Here is a 22,373-nt window from a genome sequence, read left to right as displayed (position 1 = left end):
TCCCTGAAAATAACTGCCGAATTCTCTCCTCCTGATGTCTCCAAAGCAAACAAAGGGCTTTGTTTAGGTATGAATTAATTTGTCAATTTTTTAATTGCCCCAGAATTGGAAATGAGATGTGTCAGTACCCAAAGGATTGTGATTTTTTTTTTCCAGGATTTACATGCAACTGGAAGCCAGTGCGTCACATCTTTTCTAAACGTTATTGAAAACTACTGAAAAAAAAGAAAAAAAAAGAAAGCAAAAGAAGTACACCATTAGATAATCTGATGTCCATTAATTAACCTTATCAGTAGGTTAAAAGTGAAGGTTTTTTTAAAATTTTTCACTTTGCACATAAAATCTAAATGTGGTTTGAATAGATTTACAGTGGGGACAGCGATATATAAAGCTACTTATACCTGCTGGGCACATAAGAGAAGCTCTTTTAGCATTCATTGGAAACCCTCAACAACTTGAACTTCTGTAAATTTTACAAGCAGCTAATATTACAGCATTTTTACACACAGTTTTGTTTATAAATTACAGATTTAAGTTACATTATGAAGCCTACATAGAGTCCTACCCATAGGAAATATTCACACACTGTTTTTCCCCTCCATACAGCTTCGATTGTCTCACTTAATGTAGCAATAAAACAAAAAAGTTATGCATTTTCTTAAAGGAAAAATTCCTTGGTATGTACATACTGCAAATGATGAAATGGCTAAAGACCAACAAAGTACTAGAAGGAAATACTAGAGAAAATATGGGGTTTTTTTTAATCTAAGACAGGAAACTCCTTTTCATCCACTGTGGAATTTACCAAGAGAATATCTTCTCCAGTACACAGAACATTGAAAAAAATCCTTCCTCTTTAAAGAGAATCACCTTGAGAGTTTTTCAAATAATATGATTAGGGTTTGTTTATATTAATCCAACTTCCATTACCTAGATCCTTCTTTCTTTGCTGAGCACTATCAGTCATTCTCTAACAACTAATCCACAATGACAAGTACTTCTTAATCTAACAGGTTTGTAATGAAGTAACTAATATGATAGTTAAACTTTTACTGGATACTTACAATAAGTGAATAGAGCTGCAAAAAAAGCTGTACACATCACTTAAATATTCTTTAAAACACTGGTAGCTTGCTGCCACAACATCACATCAGCCAAAAAAACTACCCCACTTCCTACTGTTTTCAGCAGTGCCCATGTAATTTTCAACTAACAGGAACAGTAGCCAAGCAAGCTCTGTAAGATGAAAAAAAGGAAACAAAAAGAGAGAAATAGACTTATGGCTTAAAAAACGTAATAAGGATGATATTGTTCCTTGAATTATTATAGAAAGGAAAATCTTGGGAAATTAAAAAAGTTGTTTGTTATTTGTTTCCATTTTTGATCTTGGATATCCTCTCCTTGTCAGGTTGTTTATTTCACACAGAAAAGCCTAGCTGAGAGCTTTCTATTTCATCTGTTGCATTCTTTCAGATAATAAATACCTGTACATTGAGCCAATAAAAATTAAAATAAAAATCAGTTGTCACGTACATTTTCCTTCTTAATTATATAAAAGATAATTTTTGGTGGGAAGATATACCATCCTTTTGAAGAATTAGATTTTAGGATCTTATTAATTCTATTATGTCAAGCAATCAAATGAGAAATTGCTCACTTGATCTCTAAAGCTAAGCAAATGGAAGATGAAATCTATGAATATGCTATAAATTATAACAACAAAGAAAAATTTGAGTAAGCTATTTTTAGACTGCAATATTCCCCAAACTGTACTAAGGAATTGCCTTCAAAGGGAGTAAGAACTGCTGGCAGATATTTGCACTACATGGCCCATGTAAGAAAATGAACAGGATTTTGTTCTTCTTCTGATTGTTTCTGGGTTGTGGGCTCTCTTCCCCATTTTCTGGATTTTACCAAGAACTACAGTAAATCTTTCAACCAGGTCCTAAGGATTTAGATTTTCTGTTTCAGCTTTAGGATTCTATATACACAAATATTCACAAGCCTAACGAGTTTGTACGCGCCCGAGGAGCGGCGCTAGGCCGTGACTCTCCACAGTCACACTTAAAGCCTGAAATTCGGGATTTGTCAGCTCTGCGTTTACAGCTGGTGCTCGTGTATAAACGTGGTGCTGCTGCCAGCCCCCGGCGCCGGGTGGGACGCGGCGAAGTTTGCCAGGGGGATGACCTTGACGGGATCCTCGCCGGCGCAATGTCTTTCGCAGGTGTTGTAGAACTGGGGCCTGGGCCCTGCCTGGCCTTTGTCACTGTCGTCCTTTGGCAGGGGCCTCCCGAGAGTGTGGCGTCCCTCGGCTCTGGCTCCCCGGCCCCAGCCTTGCTGGAAGCCAAACGATGGCAAGGAGGTGTTGGGCTGCTGGAACTGCGTCAGGGCCGGCGGCATCCAGCAGTTGTCGGAGTGGCCGAGGATGAGGCACTCCTGCGTGCAGTTCTCAGAGGCTTCGGCCAGAGCTTTCTGCAGGTTCACTTCGATAGCTGGAAGGGTGGAAAAATACAAGACACTGTCAGGGGTGTGAGGACAGACACACAGAGGGAATCGAGGTCAGCAAAGCAATCCCCGTCCTACAATGATGGCCGCAGCTGGGGAGGAAAAGGCCTCCTCAGCAAAGCAATCCCCATCCTACAATGATGGCCACAGTCTGGGAGGAGAAGGCCTCCTCAACAAAGCAATCCTCATCCTACAAGGATGGCCACAGCTGGGGAGGAAAAGGCCTCCTCAACAAAGCAATCCTCATCCTACAAGGATGGCCACAGCTGGGGAGGAAAAGGCCTCAACAAAGCAATTCTCATCCTACAATGATGGCCACAGTCTGGGAGGAGAAGGCCTCCTCAACAAAGCAATCCTCATCCTACAATGATGGCCACAGTCTGGGAGGAAAAGGCCTCCTCAACAAAGCAATCCCCATCCTACAATGATGGCCATGTTTTGGGAGGAAAAGGCCTCCAGGTGCAGAGCTTCAGTGGGGGTTCAGATGCTGGGGCCCACAGTGTTGTCACAGTTCACATCATCATTAAAGCTTTATAATAAGCCCTTATACACTCAATTTGCTAGATCACACCACTGCTCAGGGTGGAAAACACTTCTAAGATTAGTAAGTTAAGCCATTAACACAGCACTACTCAATTCACCACTGAAAAAAACCCCAAGGGCCACATCCAGATGCTTTTGAATATTCCCATGACCCCCCACCTCCCTGAACAGCCTCTTCCAATGCTTGCTGACCACTTCAGTGAAGAATTTTTTTCCTAATGTCCAATCTAAACCTCCTCTGGCGCAACTTGACCATGTCCTCTAGACCAGCCACTGACCTAAAATAATATTTTCACTCCTTGCAATTGTAATTTCTGTAATAAAGCTAAAAACTTTATAAAAAATTAATGCCATTACTCTAGATATTTGCATAGAACTACTTGAAAGAAAAGAACTTTGAGGTTTTTTTATGTTCCCTTAAAACTGGATTTTTTATTGTTTTCCTTTGCTTAAAGTAAAAACCCCTAAACTGGGCACTAGCCAAAGATGGTCCATTGGCCTCAAAGATGCACTCAGGAATTATAAGAATGAAAGAGCCTAACAGCTATTTTGAAGAAAATTGATTTCTCCATGCATTCAGTACTGGACACCTTGAAAAATCAAAGAGTACTAGCAAAAGAAGATGTAACCTCTATATTTTGGTAGTAATCAAAACAGATTTCTTCAGTAGATGCAAGGCTTATGCCCTTGAAAAAGGATTGTAGAAATGTTAATTTGTTCAAAGGCAAAGTTAACTACTAAATCTGAAAGATGTTCATATGTAATATATAAATATTCTTGATCTGTTTCATTTAAATTGTGGTTTTAGCATGGTAGGCAAATTAAAAATTAATGGAATTAAATTTCTACACATTCCTCAAAATAGATTTAATATTGCAAGTGTTAATTTTATATTCTCCTCCTGTGTATGTGGTTAAATACTTTAGAAGTGCAGAATATCTGATTGGATATTTCCTTGTGTTTTCTTCATAAAACTTCCCAATGAAAGATACAAACATATTTTTAATACCTGTCTTAATGAAAATAGCATTTAAAATTAGATTCTGCCTCATAAGCACTGGAGAAGGAATGCCACAAAAATTACTTATAGCAATGAGAGTGCCGAGTAGGAGCCTCCCACCCTCTGAGCTTTATGTTTAAACAGATGCTGCATTTCTGCTTTAACAAATATTTTGCATGTTGAAAATGTGTAAAGCTGCAGAGCACAAACACTTATTTCCATGTTACATCTCTATACAAAAGAATTAAGTTTTCCTTCAGGCATCGAAAGATATAATGCTGCTGTCCAAACCAGGATACATTTTTTAAAAAATCTACCATGTTTAAGAAGACAGCTGGTTGCTTGTTATATCATGAATGCTCTATTCTTGATTATTTCTGCTTCAGGATGCTGTACATGTCAGTTAGAGGAGCGATTGTTTATAAATGTTATTTTAGTGTATTGCTGGCATTTCTACATGTCCTCAGTCATTTTGCCTAAGTATTTTTCAGTTTAATCCTGACAAAGCTTTGGCACCTTGCTGTTGCAATACTAATCCACTTTTGATGGGGAGTAGGAGATATAAATATGGAAATAATTCAGTGGAGTCTATAGTTACTGCAAAAAAGAAAAGTTTCTAGTGGTAGATTAGTCTAATCTTTCTGTGTCCTACTATCTGCTATTAGAGACATAAATTTAAGTATATACAAGTCTTTTAAGCTCTTTAATTATCCAGGTTTGCTTCTATTCTGATGAAGGCAATCCATTGAAATCAGGTGCAACCTTGACAAAGTGTGGAATTATCCCCATTTTGTAGAGAAAGTGGTCTTTTTTGCATTAATTAGAAAACCCTTAACATGCTATTAATTCACTTAAAATGTGAAACACACAATTATTTATTTGGAAATAATACTTGTTTTGAGCTCTTCACAGCAAGCAGTTACAACACTTCTACTGTACCATTTTTCTCAAACTACAGTGAGAGAGTACACAAAGCTGAAACAGCAAAAGGAAGCATTTGACAATAAAAGTTTAACATTTAACATTGGCAAGGCAACTGTGGAAGAAAAAAGGGCACGTATAAAACAGCCTCCACACCATTTCAAAGATCAGGACAGTAATTTTGTGCCACGTGTTGTCAGACTACCTGGAGACTTGGAACACGTTACCATGTTAAGAATAAGAGTATTGTTAAAGTAACAGTCTTGCTTATTCTGTTAATAAAGAGATATTTTAATCTGAGCTTTAGTTTTATAAAAAAAAAAAAAAAAAGAAATAAAAAACCCCCACAAAAATGAAAACCCCAAAGCTTTATAATTATCCTGGACAAAATCCTAAAATATGAATACAAATTGTTTTGGTGTTAAGTTGTTTTTTTTTTTTTTTTTTTTTTTTTTTTAATACGAAAGCCTGCCAATGCAGGATTGTTTAGAAGAAACACCTTTTGTTATAAATATTCTTGATCTGTTTCATTTAAATTGTGGTTTTAGCATGGTAGGCAAATTAAAAATACGAAAGCCTGCCAATGCAGAAGTCATAGTCTATCTTTTAATCCTGTCTCAATATTGTTGTCAGAGTATGCTTTTCATTACTGTTTATGGTTAATATCATGTCAAATATACAGTTTTCCTTAACTTTGAAAAAAACTCTTCTAAGTCAAACAAACAAACAACTTTCCCCACCCATAAAGCAGTGACTCTTGCTAAATGACTCAAACTAGAGCAAACTGTAGGAAAATGAATATTCACTGAGCATTATCTATTTTTTGCCTGCTCTTCCAGGCCATGAAACAGATCTCCTTTTTGTCCAACTCATTCTCTATTTTCCTTACATGTCATTCCAGCCACACTTGTGGGAGGTGTGAAGTTCAATGTTCAGGTGGTCCTTTATCAGAGGCTCTGCAAATTGACCATGGCACCTTCTGGCTGCTACTCTTTAAGCTTCCTTCTATTTTGTTTCTTTTCAAGTCATTCTAAATGTGGGTGACAATCAAATATTCTGAAAGTTTCCCTCTCATTCCAAAGTAGTAGTGCAGGTGATTAGTCTGCATAGTCTGATAAGTAATCAGGGGAAGGAAACACCTCTGACACCTGCCTCTACCCATCAAGGAAGAGAAAGTTCCAGCTGTCTCTGAATATTTTCAGAAGAAATGATGGCTCTTGCAAGTGAAATTCAGTGTCTGGTACCATCTTCTCACACAAGACATGACAAGTTTATATATGGAAATAGGAGTTTGCATATTCCCCACATATTATGAATAAAGAGTACATTGCATTGAACTCTTAGCAGTCTCACTAATTTCTTACTTCACTCAGTTAAAAACCCTCAATTTTAGATATATTTTCCATGCTACATGGAGACTCTTCAAACATGACATACCAATAACACAAAAGAGAATTTTTAATTCATATAATAGATCACACTCATGCACATGTGAGTTTACCACTTTGATTTGAACTGCAGGTTGTTTTAGGAATGCATTTGTTTTAATTGTCTGCAGAACTAAGAACATTTTTAAAGAAAGTGTCTGTCAGCTCTTAAGAAGTGTTTAGATCGGAACTGTCAAATATAGCTAAAAGCACAACAGTTAAAAGACTTTCTTCATTGTTCCACAGTCTCATCATTTATAGTTCAAAACAGTTTTCAAGAATATTTACGTTCACTCAAGAAAATGTGGAATTTCAGCCTTACCAGATAGCCTTCCTTCAATTAAAACAGTTACAAAAAATACCTAAAAAAAAATGTGGGGTTTTTTTGTTTTGTTTTGACCAGAGGCTTCCTATGGTTATAAAGTCTGAGTGGGACTTTAGAGGTACTAAATAAAAATGTTAATTCTCCTCTTTGCTCTTTGGAAATGAAAACTGAACATCTCAACACTGCTACTCTCCTTCTCTACAAAATGTGGCACAATTCTTTGGCCTTTCCAGCTTAATACCATGTTCCATTTTTAACACTGTTTCTCGTGAAAAATTCACAAAGCAAGACAGGCTGTTGGTACGAGTACGTTACCAGCAGTCTCAGAATGATGAAAAGTTACAATTATGGAATCATTTTGGTTGGAAAAGACCTGTAACATCATTGAAGTGCATACTTGGTGTACAGACAACACACTTTCTTTTCTACGCTTTCTCTCCAGCCTTAAAAGAGACACGTATTACTAAAAGAACATCAAGAGAACTTTCCTCACTCTGCCATGAAGTCATCACTTGACCACAGAACCATAGAGATTAGGCTGGAAAGCATTTTTGGTCTAACTCTCTGCTCATGTCTGGATATTCTGGTTGAAAAAGAAGACAGTAGCTCTTCCAAAAGGCCAAACTTTCAGAATTGTACATATCTCTTAAAAGGAAAAATCCAAATGCATGTGCTGAATGGAAGATGTGCTTTCCTGGACAATCCAGAACATGAGCTCCTGGAGAAGCCTTAAAAGATCTCCACCTTTACCCACATGTGTAGCAATGATCAAAAGACATGTGCAAATGCATTAATTAGCAAAGTACTCAGATTCATTAGAAGTTCAATACTCAGATTCATCAGAAGTTCAGAAACCACCAGACTGCACTATACCAATGCAAGTTTAGGGGCATAGAAACAGTGCAAAGAAAATTTCCAAACCAATTAAATTAAATCACAATTTAAAAAAAAAAGGGAGAAAAACCTTAAACCACAGAATACAGAGTGCTTGAATCTTAAAGCCATGTAGCTGAAGTCATAATGAAAAGCCAGTTTTGAATTTGACACATTTTGGATGCAAACCATCCAGTGTTACATTCAGAGCACTCTTGTTTCATAATAAAGCAAGCAACAATTAGCAAGCAATTAAGCAAATTGCCCATAATTATGCCATTGCTGAGCTATTTTTCATATTTTCACAACACAGCACATATATGAATACATGGCTTGCAGTGCCAGCACTGTTCTGTCAGCATCCAGAAGTGCCTCTCGTTTACTGAAGCATTTCGCTTTCAGCAGCTCCCAGAGCACCTCCAGCACTCTCTGCTCAGCAGGAACCCACCAGAGTGATGGAGATGACAACCCCAACTCCTCCTCTCAGCCAGCAGTTCCTAAGGAATGGGTCAGGCTCCCCCACCACGTTGTGCCCGTGTGTATTTACTAAACGTGGTACTAAATCTGAGCAGGAACTCAAGCGTAATGTGGGGAAATTATTGTCGGGAATTACCCTGGTGACCAAAAGTGGCCACTTGAGTAACATCATTTAGAGGTCTCCACCATAGGAGGAGAACAGAAATGTCATTAACAATAAAAAAGGGAGGGGGGAATAGTAGTTAGTGTAAACTGGGTTACTTTAATAAGGTCAGGAGGAAGAAGCTTGAATATAGAAACCCTAAATGAGTGCTGCTATAATATACTCTAGCTTTTTGGTTTAATAATAAAATGCCTTTGGGAGGAGTTCCCTATGAATATTTTATTTCCTGGATATGTCTCAATAAATTAAAAACCTAAAAGAGTTACTTAAATTCTACCCTTGGAACCTTTTTATTCAAAGAACAAGTAGGACACACCACTCTCTAATTTTCAGCTTCGTGTACAGAGTTTGCTTTGCTTGTGAGAAATCAGAGGAAGATTGATCCTTCAGATGTTTTGACTGAGGAATCAACAGGCATGAAGGAAATCACATTTTTCTGTGCTACCTAGGCTTGCCAGATTGTGCTGGGTAGCTTGCAAGAATCAGCTCTGCTTCCATTCCAGTGAACACAGTTTATATCCTAACAGCCTTGGTTTTAATTTGAATTTAATCAGAAAAAATACTTCTCATGAAATCCAAATGATGGGATGAGGTATGAGGATTTTGCACCTGAATTCAACAAGTCAAGCAAACATTATTAAAGATGGCCAAGGAAAAGTTGGTGAGGGAGAGAGGAAATGAGGGAAGTGCCAGGACAAGTGAGTCAGCCTCTGGTAATTCCTGTCTCATTAACTACTCTTGTGAACTGAATCTTTCCCTCACAAACAATAGGCCACAAATAAAGCACATTAATCTTTCATTTGGTTACCTCATTGTTATTCTGACTAGAACCTCAATCTTGTATTAATCATACCCAAGATATGGTCTAAAGGCAATGCTCCTGTAAAAAGTTCAGCTTCAATAATTACTGTTTTCCACAGAAAGAGATTTCACACACAAAAAAAAAAAAAAAAACAACAAAAAAACACAACAAAATCAAGCCCCCAAACCTCCTGCAAACTCTTTTTTCAGTCTAATGAACATGAGTGTGACAGAGTACATGGCAGTGACCCTTATTGCTCTAACAGTCCAACTGAATTCATCTTTTATGCCCATGTTTTGCTGATATTTATGGAAAAATATATGGTCATTTACAAAGGCTGCATATTTCTTGGCCTATAAAGTGTATATTGAGTTTTCAATGAGAATTTTAACTATAACCAGTAAAGTAAAATGACCATCTAAAACAGATAACCTAAAATCTAATATATTGATTACAATACTGGCTAATACAATGTGCTTTATTTAATATTTAATTAACTGCTTCCCATTTGTACTGAACCTTCTTAATTATTAATACATGGTTCATTATTTAACATGGAATATAAATTCAAATTCAAATCAATTAAACAAGGTGAAACTACATAGTGAGAAATGGTTTATCCTCCAGCAATAACCTTCGACCTGGAAATATAGTAAAGAAGGAAATTAGCATTTTTTCCCCCATACCTGCAAAGATTATGCATTTTAAGTGATACATATTAAGCTCTACTACTGATGTAAAATTCCTGTAATAAACACAACCTCCTACAATAATGTGCTGAATAAAAAAGGGCTTCAGCTGTCACTTTTCAGAGAATTTACACAGAATATAACACTACACCTGGTTTTTCAGATTTAAGTTTCAAATAAAATTATGTATGTCCATGAAGGAAAGGCAGCTTATTGATTTTACTGAAAGTCACTAAATATCCCAAAAGAGTGAGGATTCATAAAGAGAACTAACAATCACTATGCAATCTACATAAACGCACTTTGGTGTGGAAACAGAAGAAAATACATTTCCTAAGCTTGGGCTGTGTAATCAATAAATCAGATACACCAATCAAAAATTCTGATACATCAGAACAAAGATCTGGGCTTGGAGATGGGAGGAGTGTCAGAAAGAGATGCAGGGAAGAGAGAATTTCTGGGTAGGACAGGGTGAGTGTCACTAACCCTTGAAAAAGGACCCACATGCACTTATCAATATTCCTTTATTCCAACTAATCCCAGATTCCAACACTTGTGCCAAGGAGCAGACCTAGGATCAGCAGAGCTCAGGGGCTGGGTGAGGAGGATGGGGATGAGCAGAAATTCCCGCTCAGTTCTGGTCACACACAGCAGCTCCTTCAAGGGAAAAACCCCTCAAATGTCTGTGTTTAACACCCTCTGTGCACTTCACACTCCTGCTGTATCTCCATGCCAAACGGGGCTCTGCCTTCCTTGTATTTCACATTTCCATATTTTTCTTTAGAGTAAAAAATAAACAAAAGTTTGATGGAAAGTAGAATGCTAAAAAAATCTTTGAAATGAAGTAATTGAACAGCTGTGGGCAATTGGTCACAGTTCAGACACTTAAATGAAACATTAATTTTCAAAAGGGACCCATAAAATGGCCAAATGCTCAGTGAGCTAGTAAACAGATATCTCCTGTGGTAACTTTAAAGATCTCCAGTAAAAGTTGTTCTGAATTGTGTTTTCATCAGATATACACAAACAGAAATTTGCCACTAGGGCATCAAACAAAACAAACCCACAACAGTCTAAAAATATTCTGAACCTTTTTGGTGACTCCAACTGCATTTCAAATAAAACAAACAAACTATATTTCTTTATTAGAATATTACTAAACTTATTTTTGTTTACTATGGATGCCCTATTTATTTTCAAATACTACTAAAAATGTTTACAATTATTACCTATGCTGATATCTATGTAACACACTATGATTTTTTGAGTGCTGATAGCTGTTACATTTTATTGGACCATCTGTTGATTCATTCCAGTTGAATATATAAATAAAGCTTGCTGAGGGTTTTTTGACAAAACAATTTTCCCATCAAAAATGCAATTTCAAAATTCAAATGCTTTGTGACAGTGTTGATTCACATTACATTTGGGGTTATAAAGTGTGGTACCAGGTAGTGCCCATTTTCTCCATTCACTTCATTTTCACTTATTTCTTTAAATTATGATGATCCTTCATATTACCAAGAAATGGCATTATTGAATGGACATGTTCTCATTTCTCCAAAGCTGTCCCTCAGATTTTACATTTCACAATAAATATAAATGCAGGTTATGATTCTGAGAAAGAGCACTGCTTATATTCCATGGCATCAGCAACATGGCCTAACAATAATCATAGCTATTCCTCTTTTCTGAATTCCCTGCAAATCCCTTGCCACTTCTGCAGGAGAATAAACCTTATGCTCCACCTCAAAATTTAAAAAACCCTAATTATGAATGATTAGGATAAATATTTCAGGGTGATAGGCCACGGTTTTTAATTCCCCTAAAGCAGCATGCTGGCTCTGCTGTGTTTTTTAGATCCCTTCATGACAACCAACAACCTTGAGGAAGGACAGGCTGGAGGAGCAAAACTCCAGCGTTCCACCTCCCCAAGAGGACACTCTCCTCCATATGGCTGCAGCTCAGGAGGGTTTTCCTCTTGGAGAACCCTCTCAAGCACGGCCTCCTTGATGGCTACACAGCAGCTTCCATCCAATTTTTCACAGCAGTTTTCTGTCAAGACCACTTTGTCAATCTGCCACCGACTACCCTCAGCGGACCCACGGAGCTACTCATCCCTTTGACAAAGGCTCCAAAAAGTGTGAACACATGGAGAGGGCCGTGTTTGATTAACAACCTTGTGATTGCCGTAAAAATGAAATTTGAAAGGTAATAATTACATTTGTAATTACTTAGGTCTAAATCTCTTATGTTTCCTACTCCCTGTATTTCTGGGCAGCTGGAGCAATGACTCATTAATAATAATAAAGTCATTTAACCCTGCAGGCACATTACAAGGAGAAAGATGTCATTTGTCACTAACACAAATAGAACAATCACTGAAGGATACAGCAAGACCACTATTTCATATTTATTGCAAATGATAAAAGGGACATTTTGCACTCATTCTCACCATGACATCCCAATCTGCTTTTTAATTATCAGCAAACATAAGGGGACAGCATACAACATATGAGGGCCTGCTAATAATGCATTGTCCTGCGGTGACATTTCCATAATCACTTTAAATCTACCCTATACATATGTACTAGTTAAAGCTTTCAGCTCTTGAAATCATACCCCCTAGTAAGGAATGAATTATCCTCTGCAGACTGAGCACACAGAAGCAGCCCTTCTGCGGAGTTTGAGGGTCTGAGAGCTGACATGTGCCTTGCTATTACTTTAAGTGATAAGGTTTGGCATTCTGTTGCACTTATGGTTGAGCACAGTGTGACTTAAAAATAAATGCAATTGTATTTTTAGGCTGGGAACTTTGCAGTTGTAAATCTCACTGGCAATAGTTTAGATAAGGACTTCTGCAAGTCACTTAATTTTCAAGTGCTTTTCAGTGTTGATTTGTTCTTTGCTTCCTCAAGAGCTCAACAAAAACTCTTAGATGACACAAATACCCTTTTTCATGGGGAACTCAAGTTACTCAGAATTTACTAGATTTTTGAAAAGTATTACTGGTAATACTCCCTGTCTATGAAATAAAGTTCTGAGGAAAAGACTATTCTGTCCCTATATGATTCTATTCAGAGACATGAAACTTTGAGGAAAAATTTATGCAGAGAAATTTCTCCTATGGTATTACTACGAAAGCAGATGAAAGGAAGATTCAGGTAAATATGAGTTTCAACTCCACTAAAATAGAACTACAATTTCTTCCTTGCTTTGCTTATTCATCAGTAGTTATCTAACCATCAGGCAGGTATGAAGACCAGAGAACAAACTTAACAATATGAAGTTATAAACTGTTACTGTGTGGGTTAGAAAGGAGGTAAGCAAACCTCCTAAATCTGTTTGTATTTTCCCCAGGTACCTCAACAATCTGTAGAAAGACATGCTTTCAAAAACTTAAATAAGTAGTGTTAAGAAATAGGACACATCAGGAAAGTCAAGTGCACAGAGTAAAATTCATATTTTCACTGTTAAGATAGTGACAACACAGAAAAGCTTGTATGTGGAGTGAAATGTTTTGTCAAATTGAAAAATGGAAATAATATGAACACTACAATTTTCACATCAATTTGAGGTAAAATGTTTTGAATTACAGTCATTTTAATCTTGTTTTATAAAGAAAATGACTTCAAATGGGTGATAATTTAAAACAGCATAATCCAAACTTCATTGTGCTCCAGTCAGGCATTGGAGTGTGGCTCTGAGTGATTTGGAGCAATCTTTGCACATTAGCTCAGAGCCTCATTCCAAGCAGACATTTGAACAAGAAAAGGGATTCCTGAAATCTCCAGTCTCCATCATTTACCTGAGAGTCCAAAATCACTGATTGAGATGGCTCCAGCTACCTAACTGGGCCTTTGTAGGCCTTGCTGGCACCTTCAGAAATTTGGGCAGGATCCTGATGAGGCAATACTGTCACAGTTACCAGCTCTTGAACATTCCCTTGTTACCAGGTGCTCCACTGAAGTTCTGCTCTTTGATTGGAAATTCCTCATCTCAATCAGATGAGCCTTCTCCAACTATTACATTTTTTCGCATATATATATGCCAAATATATATAAAATATATTTATATGTATATATATATTCTTCTAAGTAATTTCCAATTAAAATATAAAAATACTGGAATTTTAGCTGGAAGCATTACTAAACTTGTAGGGTTTTTTTTTTTTAAACAGAAGATTCTATCAGCCCCTGGACAACTGACAAGTGATGGGAATAATTTAGGCCAGATCAACACTCGACACAATTCTTTACAGAACATTTTCTCCTAGCACGGATAATTTTAAAAAGACATTGTTAGGAAACAGTGATAGCTGTGATTATTCTGGAGGATTTTCGTGTCAGTAAGATCAGCCAAGAGAATGGAAGTGAGCAGCTGCTGACAGAAACTTGTCAGCCCATGGCAACAGCTGTCAGGAAAGGTTCTGTGCCTGCAACCATCAGGACTGTGATGCTTGAAAACAGGGTAGTGGTGGTTATTATTATTATTATTATTAATTACTTGGAGTATAACAAATATAAAAATGTGGGGGTATTAAGTTAAACTTCATGAGGTACCCAATTGTTCATGAAATTAAACTTCATTACTTCAAAGATGGAAATATTTTAAATTGGAAAAAAAAGACATTGGTTGATCTTTAAATTATGCTTTTATAAACTCAATTATATAAACACCTTCTTATAACCACACACTGTCTATGTGTGTCTATGTGAGGATTCTGAGGAGAGATATAAATTTATTGACCTTCAAATTTCAGAGAGTAGGTGTCAGGTTTTGACTCAGCCTTCCTTATATTCATATTTTTATACATTGAACCATAGCTGTCTTTGCAAAAAAATGTAATGTTCATTCCTGTTTGATAAGCTTTGGCATGAATATGCCAAGGCTAATAAAAGCCTAACATATATTATTTAACAAGGTTAAAAACTAGCACTCAGACTTGTCAGGAACTTGCCACCTCCTTTAGTATATGAGCCTCAATCAGCCATTTCTCTACTGCATAGGACAGAGGCTCTCTTGAGATCAGATTTAAGAAAAATCAGTTCTTACAAAGCCACTAAACTCAGCATCCAGCTCTTTTGAAAGTCTGTTTCAAACTAGTTTTGAAATCCTGGTCAGGGCAGACACACATTGAAGGTAACCAAATAAATCCCAGCAGTTCTTGCTAGGAGTGAAAGTTCTTGAACTAACCTACTCCCTACTCATAAGAGCAAACCCACAAAGTCACATAATTTATGTTTATTTTTTTCTTAAGTTCTACAGAAAGGATATTTTAAGTCTGGGCTAAGTGCTGCTCTGGCAGATGCCATATAGAAAGCTGTCACCACTTTTGGCACAGATTTCTTTTTGAGAGGGTCCAAACCTGAATTTCTGAAGCTGATCTTCCCTGAGCTTCAGCAAACTGCATTTCACAACCACCTTTCCTACAGTTCCTGTGCATGGCAGGAGGAGTTGGAGCTCAGTCTGTGCTCCAAAGGGCTGCTTTAAATCTTCCTAAGTTTTTTAATTAACCATAGGATATAAAAGAACTTAAATGAAAAGCTACCAGTCAATTGCTGACTAAGTGTTCATCAGCCTGTTATTGAACTTATTTCATCTATTTATTCCTTAATTCACCCATAGTCTAGAGATGTCATTAATATGCTCAAAGTTAATTTATTATCCTCTCTTGCTTCTATTCAAGCTCATGTTAACAGAATAAATTCATCACAAATGATCAGACTTGAAAAGGCAGATTTGGATTCTGACAGAGAATAATTTACCATGGCTGGGAAAAAGCCTCCCACTGATTGGGCTGTTGGAATGCTGGGAGATGAGACTGGAACGATGGCAGAACTTCTGCAGGAATGGACATGAAACTCTTGGGGGGAAAACAAACAAATAATAAACCCCTGACTCCAGCTCCCCAGAGAGGGAGGTTCCTGACACTGAGTATTTTTCTCTTTTTCCCACCCACAGGTCCTTTCTCTTCCCCTCTGTGCTGCCCTGAGGCAGAAATAATCATTAGGGCCCTGGTTTGAACACTCAGAGCTGGGGACAGAGGGGGACAGGGAGTGCCAGGGACACTCAGAGCTCTGCAGAAATGGTCCCGAGGCTCTGGGGCCACAGGCTGCTCATCAGCACACCCAGGGCCTTGCTGACTGCTGCAGCAATGACATTAAATTTATTTAATTTGCTACTTATTGTCATTATCCCCATGATTACAGTAGGTTTGGGTGATCTACTCCTTGGTTACACCACACTTGCTATGTGTCTATACATCATCTGAATTGCAGAAGCAACTGGATATAACAGCATTTATAATGTGTTTCAGGGGCTGTACAATTGGAAGAATCAAACACATTTTGTAGTTATAAGTCCATTATCCAGTGGAATTGGAAAGCACTGAGATGCTGTCGTGAATGTGGCACCACTGTGATTGTAACAGGGGTTTGGAGATTTATTGTAAAGCCCAGAAACACTTGAAATGAACAATTGATCACGGCATCATAGTCAATATTCTAACTGTTATTATTTCAGCCAGTTATTGCTGTGTCCCCAGCTTCAGCACAGGGAGAATTCCTCCCCTTGGACATGGTCCCATCCCTGTCAGACTGTGACTCCATTTATCCATCCCTTCATGGACTTGTCTCCTAATTCTGTACACACCAGAGCCCTTTCCCTGCTCCTGCTCTCGTTACACTGAGTAAATATGATGTCGCTTCAGGACTTGAGTAGCCAAATTTCTCCAGGGGAAAAAGAGGGGGAAAAAAACCCAGTGAGTAGCCCAGACCAGTCCAGGAAATAAAAAAAAAATCTTACTTGGCTCTGCCTAGATATTTTACAGAGGATCTTATATACTGATATAATAAAAAATATCAGTGCTCAAGTTTGTAAATATGTAGCTTATCTGGATGACTCCTTCAGAATTTCCCAGCTCCCTTTCCCCCCTTTCTTCTATCATATTCTAGAACCCAACTGAATTGTGCTTCCAAATGTGCTGCTATCAATATTTGGGGTTTTTTTTCTGATTCAAATATTTATTTATTCTATGAATGCCTTGAATCTAAGGCCTTCAGTGAGGTAAATATACCAAGTGTCTGATCAGTACCTGATGTCCCAGTGAAGAACCTCTGTATTGGAAGGGATCCAACATTTCCCAGGGAAGCCCTGGAGAGTTAGAAAGTGCAAACTCTGCAGTATTAATTCAGCTCCCTTGTGTAAATGTGTTTTGATGCAAACTTTAATTAAATCATCATATACTATTTTTCTCATAGGACCCTCGGGCCCAATTCAGACAGTAAGTAGTTATTCAATATTTCTCTTTATCTACTCTAATCAGCATGTGGCCATACACCTTTTTAATTAATACTTTCAAAGCCTCATGTTGAATGCAGATTTATTCATTTCCTCATGCACTCTGTTGTTTCCACAGCACAATCAAAAGCTTCATGAGCATGAATAATACCCCACCTGCATTATTTGCTTTACTGAGGCCATTTGCATCTGGGAAACTGAGGAATTTAAAAAAAAATTGCTCAAAAATTATGCAGCCTCCATTATTCCATTATTTCTGGGTGCTCAGCTTGAGATAGCTTGGACCAGATTTTTACAGTCTTGATCACTGTATATTATTATATTATGTTATTTTCAAAGCATACCTTTTGGAGAAAGGGATGATGTCCTTGACATTCAAAGAAATCAAAATGACAAAACATAATTGCAAAAATTCAGTTTTCCCCCTCCACCAAAGAGCTGTGATGCCCATTTCAACAAAATACAGGAATGCTAAATAGCTGTCTTTCCTTTTCTTTACTAAATCTAACAAAATAGAACATCAAAAAACCATGAATACACTTAAAATAATCTTCCCATGATGAAGAGCTCATTATTTTAATAAAACACTAAAAATCAGAGAATTTTATGTGCTTTGATGATTTATTACGATGCCAAAACTTTCCAAAAGATCTGTCTTAAAATTTAGCACTAACTGTAATGCAATAAAATGTAACGATTTCATAAAATTTTACGTGGTAAACCAATTCTAGAAATTCCTCAAAGCGCTTCTCGGAATCAAACTTTAATTCATTCTTAAAACTGACTGGACTGTAGTTACAACTGTTCCCACTGTAAAATCTCATTATTTTTATGTAAGTTAAAATAGATTGGCTGTTATGCAATGAGACATGTGCACCTCCATCAGCGTTTCTCAGAACTGTGCTGCTGTTACCCCTGGCTGGTGAGTGATTTGTCCTTCAGCCTTTTTGCCCTGTGTGCTCCTGCCATGGGTTGTGCCCATTTCCCTGCAGACAGGCTGCAGCTTCCATCTCCTTTCCTTAGGGAATGAGCCAGGGACAGAGACTGAGAATGAAGAGAGGAGAAGGCTCCTCCTAAATGCTGGCTTTTCAAATGTCTTTGCCATGTTACTCAAATTTCCCTGGACCGGCTCGCACCCCTTTTCACAAGAAAGACCCTTCAGAGGAACTAAGAAGCATGAAAATGCTTTAGGGCTTGGCATTTCATGAGAGTGGAGATTAGATCAATATAATTACATAGCAGTGTGTGTAAATGGGCTTGAGGACAGCTCCAAAGCAGGAGGAGAAGAAGGGGTGTCCAGCTCACAACAAAGGAGTTTTGCACTTGGCCCCTGTACTTGTGACAACTTGAAGAGTAAGAGCTCTGAAGTGAATGGTCATATTCTCATCTTCCAGAGAAAAGAGGGGGGAAAAAAGCAGATATTAATATCTATCCTTTCATGAAAGAGAAGAGGAAAGAGAGGAAAGCCAGGTGCACTCCAAAGGAGCTCTGGTCCATCAGGTTTTAGTGCCAGCTTTTCATTACGAGCTTCCATCTTCACAAGTAACAAGGTGCTGGCCATGCCAGAGGGCAGCTCAGCAAACTGCATTTTCTAATTTGGACTTCAAGTACCCACTAGAAAGGCCATTTGTCCAAAGAGTTTGAGATACAGTTACTTCAGAAGTTCCACAGCTCACAGTAAGCATCCTGAATGCAGACTTCTCTCTCCACAAAAAAAACAAAAAAACTTTTAGAAAATGTCCACAACTCAAACACAACTAAGTAAGAGCTTGTAACTTTTGATGGTCCTGCCAGCCTGCCTGAAATGGTAATTTAAAAGTGCCAAAAAATGAAAATAACTATAAAAAAAATATGTATTAAAAAAAGATTGGCCAGAGCACAAATCAAAGCTGGTAATTGCTGTATTCCAGTCAATTAATAGGGTGTTAAAAGAAACTCTCAAAAAGAACATAAATATCTGATATAGCTTAAGAGTACAAGTGACTGTGAAATGATGCATTAGAGGTAAATAATTACCTTTCAGTCCACCCAGTGGCTCTGTATGACACCAGAATGTGACAATCCTATACTGCTCACTCTGGCAGTCAGTGCTTTCTCCTCTGGCAGATATGGCAAATTCTGTCACTCACCAGACATGCATTGTTCATCATAGATACTTTTCTTTTCTGATTTATTTTATGCACACTTTATCATATCACCAAATATGGATGAAGGAAAACTATTGGTTCACTGAAAGGGCAGCACAGAAAGAAATTGTATAAATTCAGATTTTTTTAAAACAAATTCTGTCACTCACCAGACATGCATTGTTCATCATAGATACTTTATTTTTTTTCTGATTTATTTTATGCACAGCTTATCATATTACCAAAAATATATGAAGGAAAACAATTCGTTCACTGAAGGGGCAGCACAGGAAAAATTTGTATAAATTCAGATTTTTTAAATAGCTGTGATGTTTTGAATGGAGTGTGTGAGCTCTCAAGAACGTTTCACTCTTTGTAAATTATTGGTCCAGGGCTCTTCATCTTCTGAAGAATATATATATTTTTTCATTTTAGTTACTGTTTTATCTTGTCCATCAAAAAGAAATAAAGAAAGGGGCAAAAAAGCCACAGGGGACCTAAAATGTCATGAGGCAAAAAGTTTCAACAACCTCCTTTAAGCAAAGACTTGCTCTTCATATTTTCTCCACTTCATAACAAAGCTGGCTAATGCATGGAGAAATGTTCATTATCTCCTCAAAAGACAAGCTCTTATGAACCTGATAATACTAAAATATTACCTTGCCAAATGGTTCACCATCACCATAACACCACATTAAACGCATTACATTGGCTTGTGATTTCCATGCTAAATGATCAATATAAAATCACTGAACATGTTCTACAGCTGGTGAAACAAATCTGCTCAGAGTGCACTCTTGGTTTCCAGTCAGCCAAATCTGGCTGCCATCTGATATATTAGACAAAAAACAAGAGTCATCTTTGTATTTTTATATACATATGTATTTATAACAAGTCAAGCTACCCATGCTTTTCTAAAATTGGGTCAAAATCTCAAATCCTGAAACATATTTCAGTTCTGCTTCTGTACATGAATCCCAGTGACAGTTCCTGCCAATCATTGTGTGCATTTTCTGTCCTGAAACTTGGTGGATAAGTCACAAATTGTACTGGGGAGGAAGAAGTAGGTGAAATGAAAATATCCCTCAAAATCAGTGGTTTTAGTAGGGCATGTGGGCTGGGTGTTTTGGTTTTTTTTTACAGAAAATTATGATTTTTTTTTTTTTTTTTTTTTTTTTTTTTTTTTTTTTTTTACAGAAAATTGTGATTAGAGAAAGAGATGATTAGTAAAAGTTGTCTTATTTATGTTAATTATCAATTTATCATCATTTTAAGAAGACCAGTAAGGATTGTTGGAGAGGTGCTGACAAGATGGAAGAAGAATGGATAAAGGATCAAAAAATAAACCCATGGGAAGTGATTGGGATATTTCCTCAGCTATAATTTTTTGATTAAAGAAATATTCTTTTGCAATATGTAAAAGAATAATTTTTGAGTATTTAGAGTCTATTTAATGTTAAGACTTTTCGGACTACTTCTCATAATCCCATCAGCACTGCTAAAGCACCATTTTAATTTCATTTTTACTTCTAAGGAAGACAAAATGTCATTTCACAAGGTGATTGATTACAGAATACAAAACAAAAAAAAAATGTATACAGAATGAAAAGATTTCAGGTCACAAAATCTAGTTGTCACAAATCATGATTCACTGATTGTTTCTCCTTCTTTGCCTTTTCTCCCTGCTGCCTCTGCCCTCCTCTCCCCCTCCCCAGCCAGTGCAGAGCTGGGCCCTTCTGTTTAGTCAGCAGCCAATTACAACTTCTCAGGCCCAGTTTTTCATCCCAAGGCAATTTGGTAATCTTACACTGATTAATTAAAGCCGGGTCTCTAAACAAACTGCTAAAACTCCTGTATGCAGAGCTTGCATATCTAATCCAGATAACAGGATAAGCAACGTGACTGTCAAAGTTCACCCAGAAATGAAAACAAGAGCCCTGTGTTCATTCTTCTTTGTGGAGTTTCTAAACAAAGACCAAGTTGTACTTCTAGGTACAAAATCTAATCTGCATTTAAATAGAATTTCTCCAAATAATAAACAAAAGCCTGAAGCAACAGTTTTACAGCAAGTCTTGCTGCTAGTGCACAGTCTAATCCTTCTATCTCTGTCTGTAATCCCTTCCACCCTTGTATATTAATTTCCTTGCCAGTTTATCAAGACATCTTGGCAGAGTTCACATGAGCAGCAGCCACTCTGCACTGCCTCAGCTGTCTTCAAAGCTGAGCCTAAAGCTGCTCAAACTTTGGGTGGTCAGCAGCTCAAGGAAGCTCAGATTTATCCAAACAAAGGGAGGTTATTAACCCCAAGAGAGAGGAGAAGGATAGCCAGTGGCAGCATAGAACTCTCCAAAAAAGAGGTTTAGGTATAAAACCTGAATGCTGGGGGATTAATTTTTTAAAAAATCTTCAGGCACAGAGAAAATTTCAGTTGCTACCTTGCTACTCAGTATTTTATTCTTATGTTTGAAGGCAACAGATCTGATACTACCTGAAGCACCCCCCTCTCCTACTGCTTTCCCTCAAAAGAACTGTTTGCATATTTCAGTGCAGAAATTAAAAGGTACTCCCCACCCCACCAAAAAAAAGGAGACTCTGTTCTAAATTTAAAAACAACAAAGGAACTCATTATTAAATGAAAAGATACCTCAGAGGAAAAGATAGAAGATAGAATTAGCATTCTAGATGAGATCTGCCAGATTTTCAGATATAAGGAAAATTAGCACCAGATGAGCAATAACTCATTTAATTCAGGCAGCTCTGCTTTAATACAGGTCACTGCTAATTAGACAAATACCCACTAGATTTGTCTACCTGAGTCCCACTTCACTCCTAATGTTGACAGACCATCAGCACATCAGCCTTTAAAACATTTTCTCACTGTAGACCCAACAAATTTGACCTCTAACTCTATTGCATTATTAGATGTTGTTCTAAGCTGACTTGTTCTGCAAAGGGCCAAGGGGACCTGGCTGCCTTTGAACCAGCACAGTTTGCAGTCACAGGGATCATCTTGTTTACAGGACTCAACAATATAGATTTTTCTTCTTTTTTTTTTTTTTCCTGAAAACAGAGTTATAACTCACAATTTTTGAAAGCTATTTTATGATTTGAAGAAAGGGACAAAAGTTAGGAGTCGGTTTTCCTCCAGACTGTGGCACTTATTCACATTCAAGGAAGAAAAACAATATTAAGGATTCTGTAAAAGAACTTGATAAGCTCC

The 22,373-nt window shown here is 37.4% G+C and overlaps 1 protein-coding gene across 1 annotated transcript in view; it reads right to left on the bottom strand.

The window, feature by feature from the left end:
- Positions 1 to 2,100: 2,100 nt before the first annotated feature.
- PCDH11X (protocadherin 11 X-linked) overlaps positions 2,101 to 22,373 on the bottom strand; it is a 419,257-nt gene continuing 398,984 nt past the window's right edge. The window contains exon 7 of the mRNA XM_041396567.1: positions 2,101 to 2,492. Within this exon, the coding sequence (XP_041252501.1) occupies positions 2,101 to 2,492 (392 nt within the window). The remainder of the gene's footprint in view (positions 2,493 to 22,373) is intronic.

The sequence above is a fragment of the Onychostruthus taczanowskii genome, unplaced genomic scaffold (assembly GCF_017590055.1).
Source record: "Onychostruthus taczanowskii isolate IOZ18803 unplaced genomic scaffold, ASM1759005v1 scaffold13, whole genome shotgun sequence".
Classification (NCBI taxonomy): Eukaryota; Metazoa; Chordata; class Aves; order Passeriformes; family Passeridae; genus Onychostruthus; species Onychostruthus taczanowskii.
Note: the sequence above shows the minus strand (reverse complement) of the source record. Positions and strands in the feature narration are given on the sequence as shown.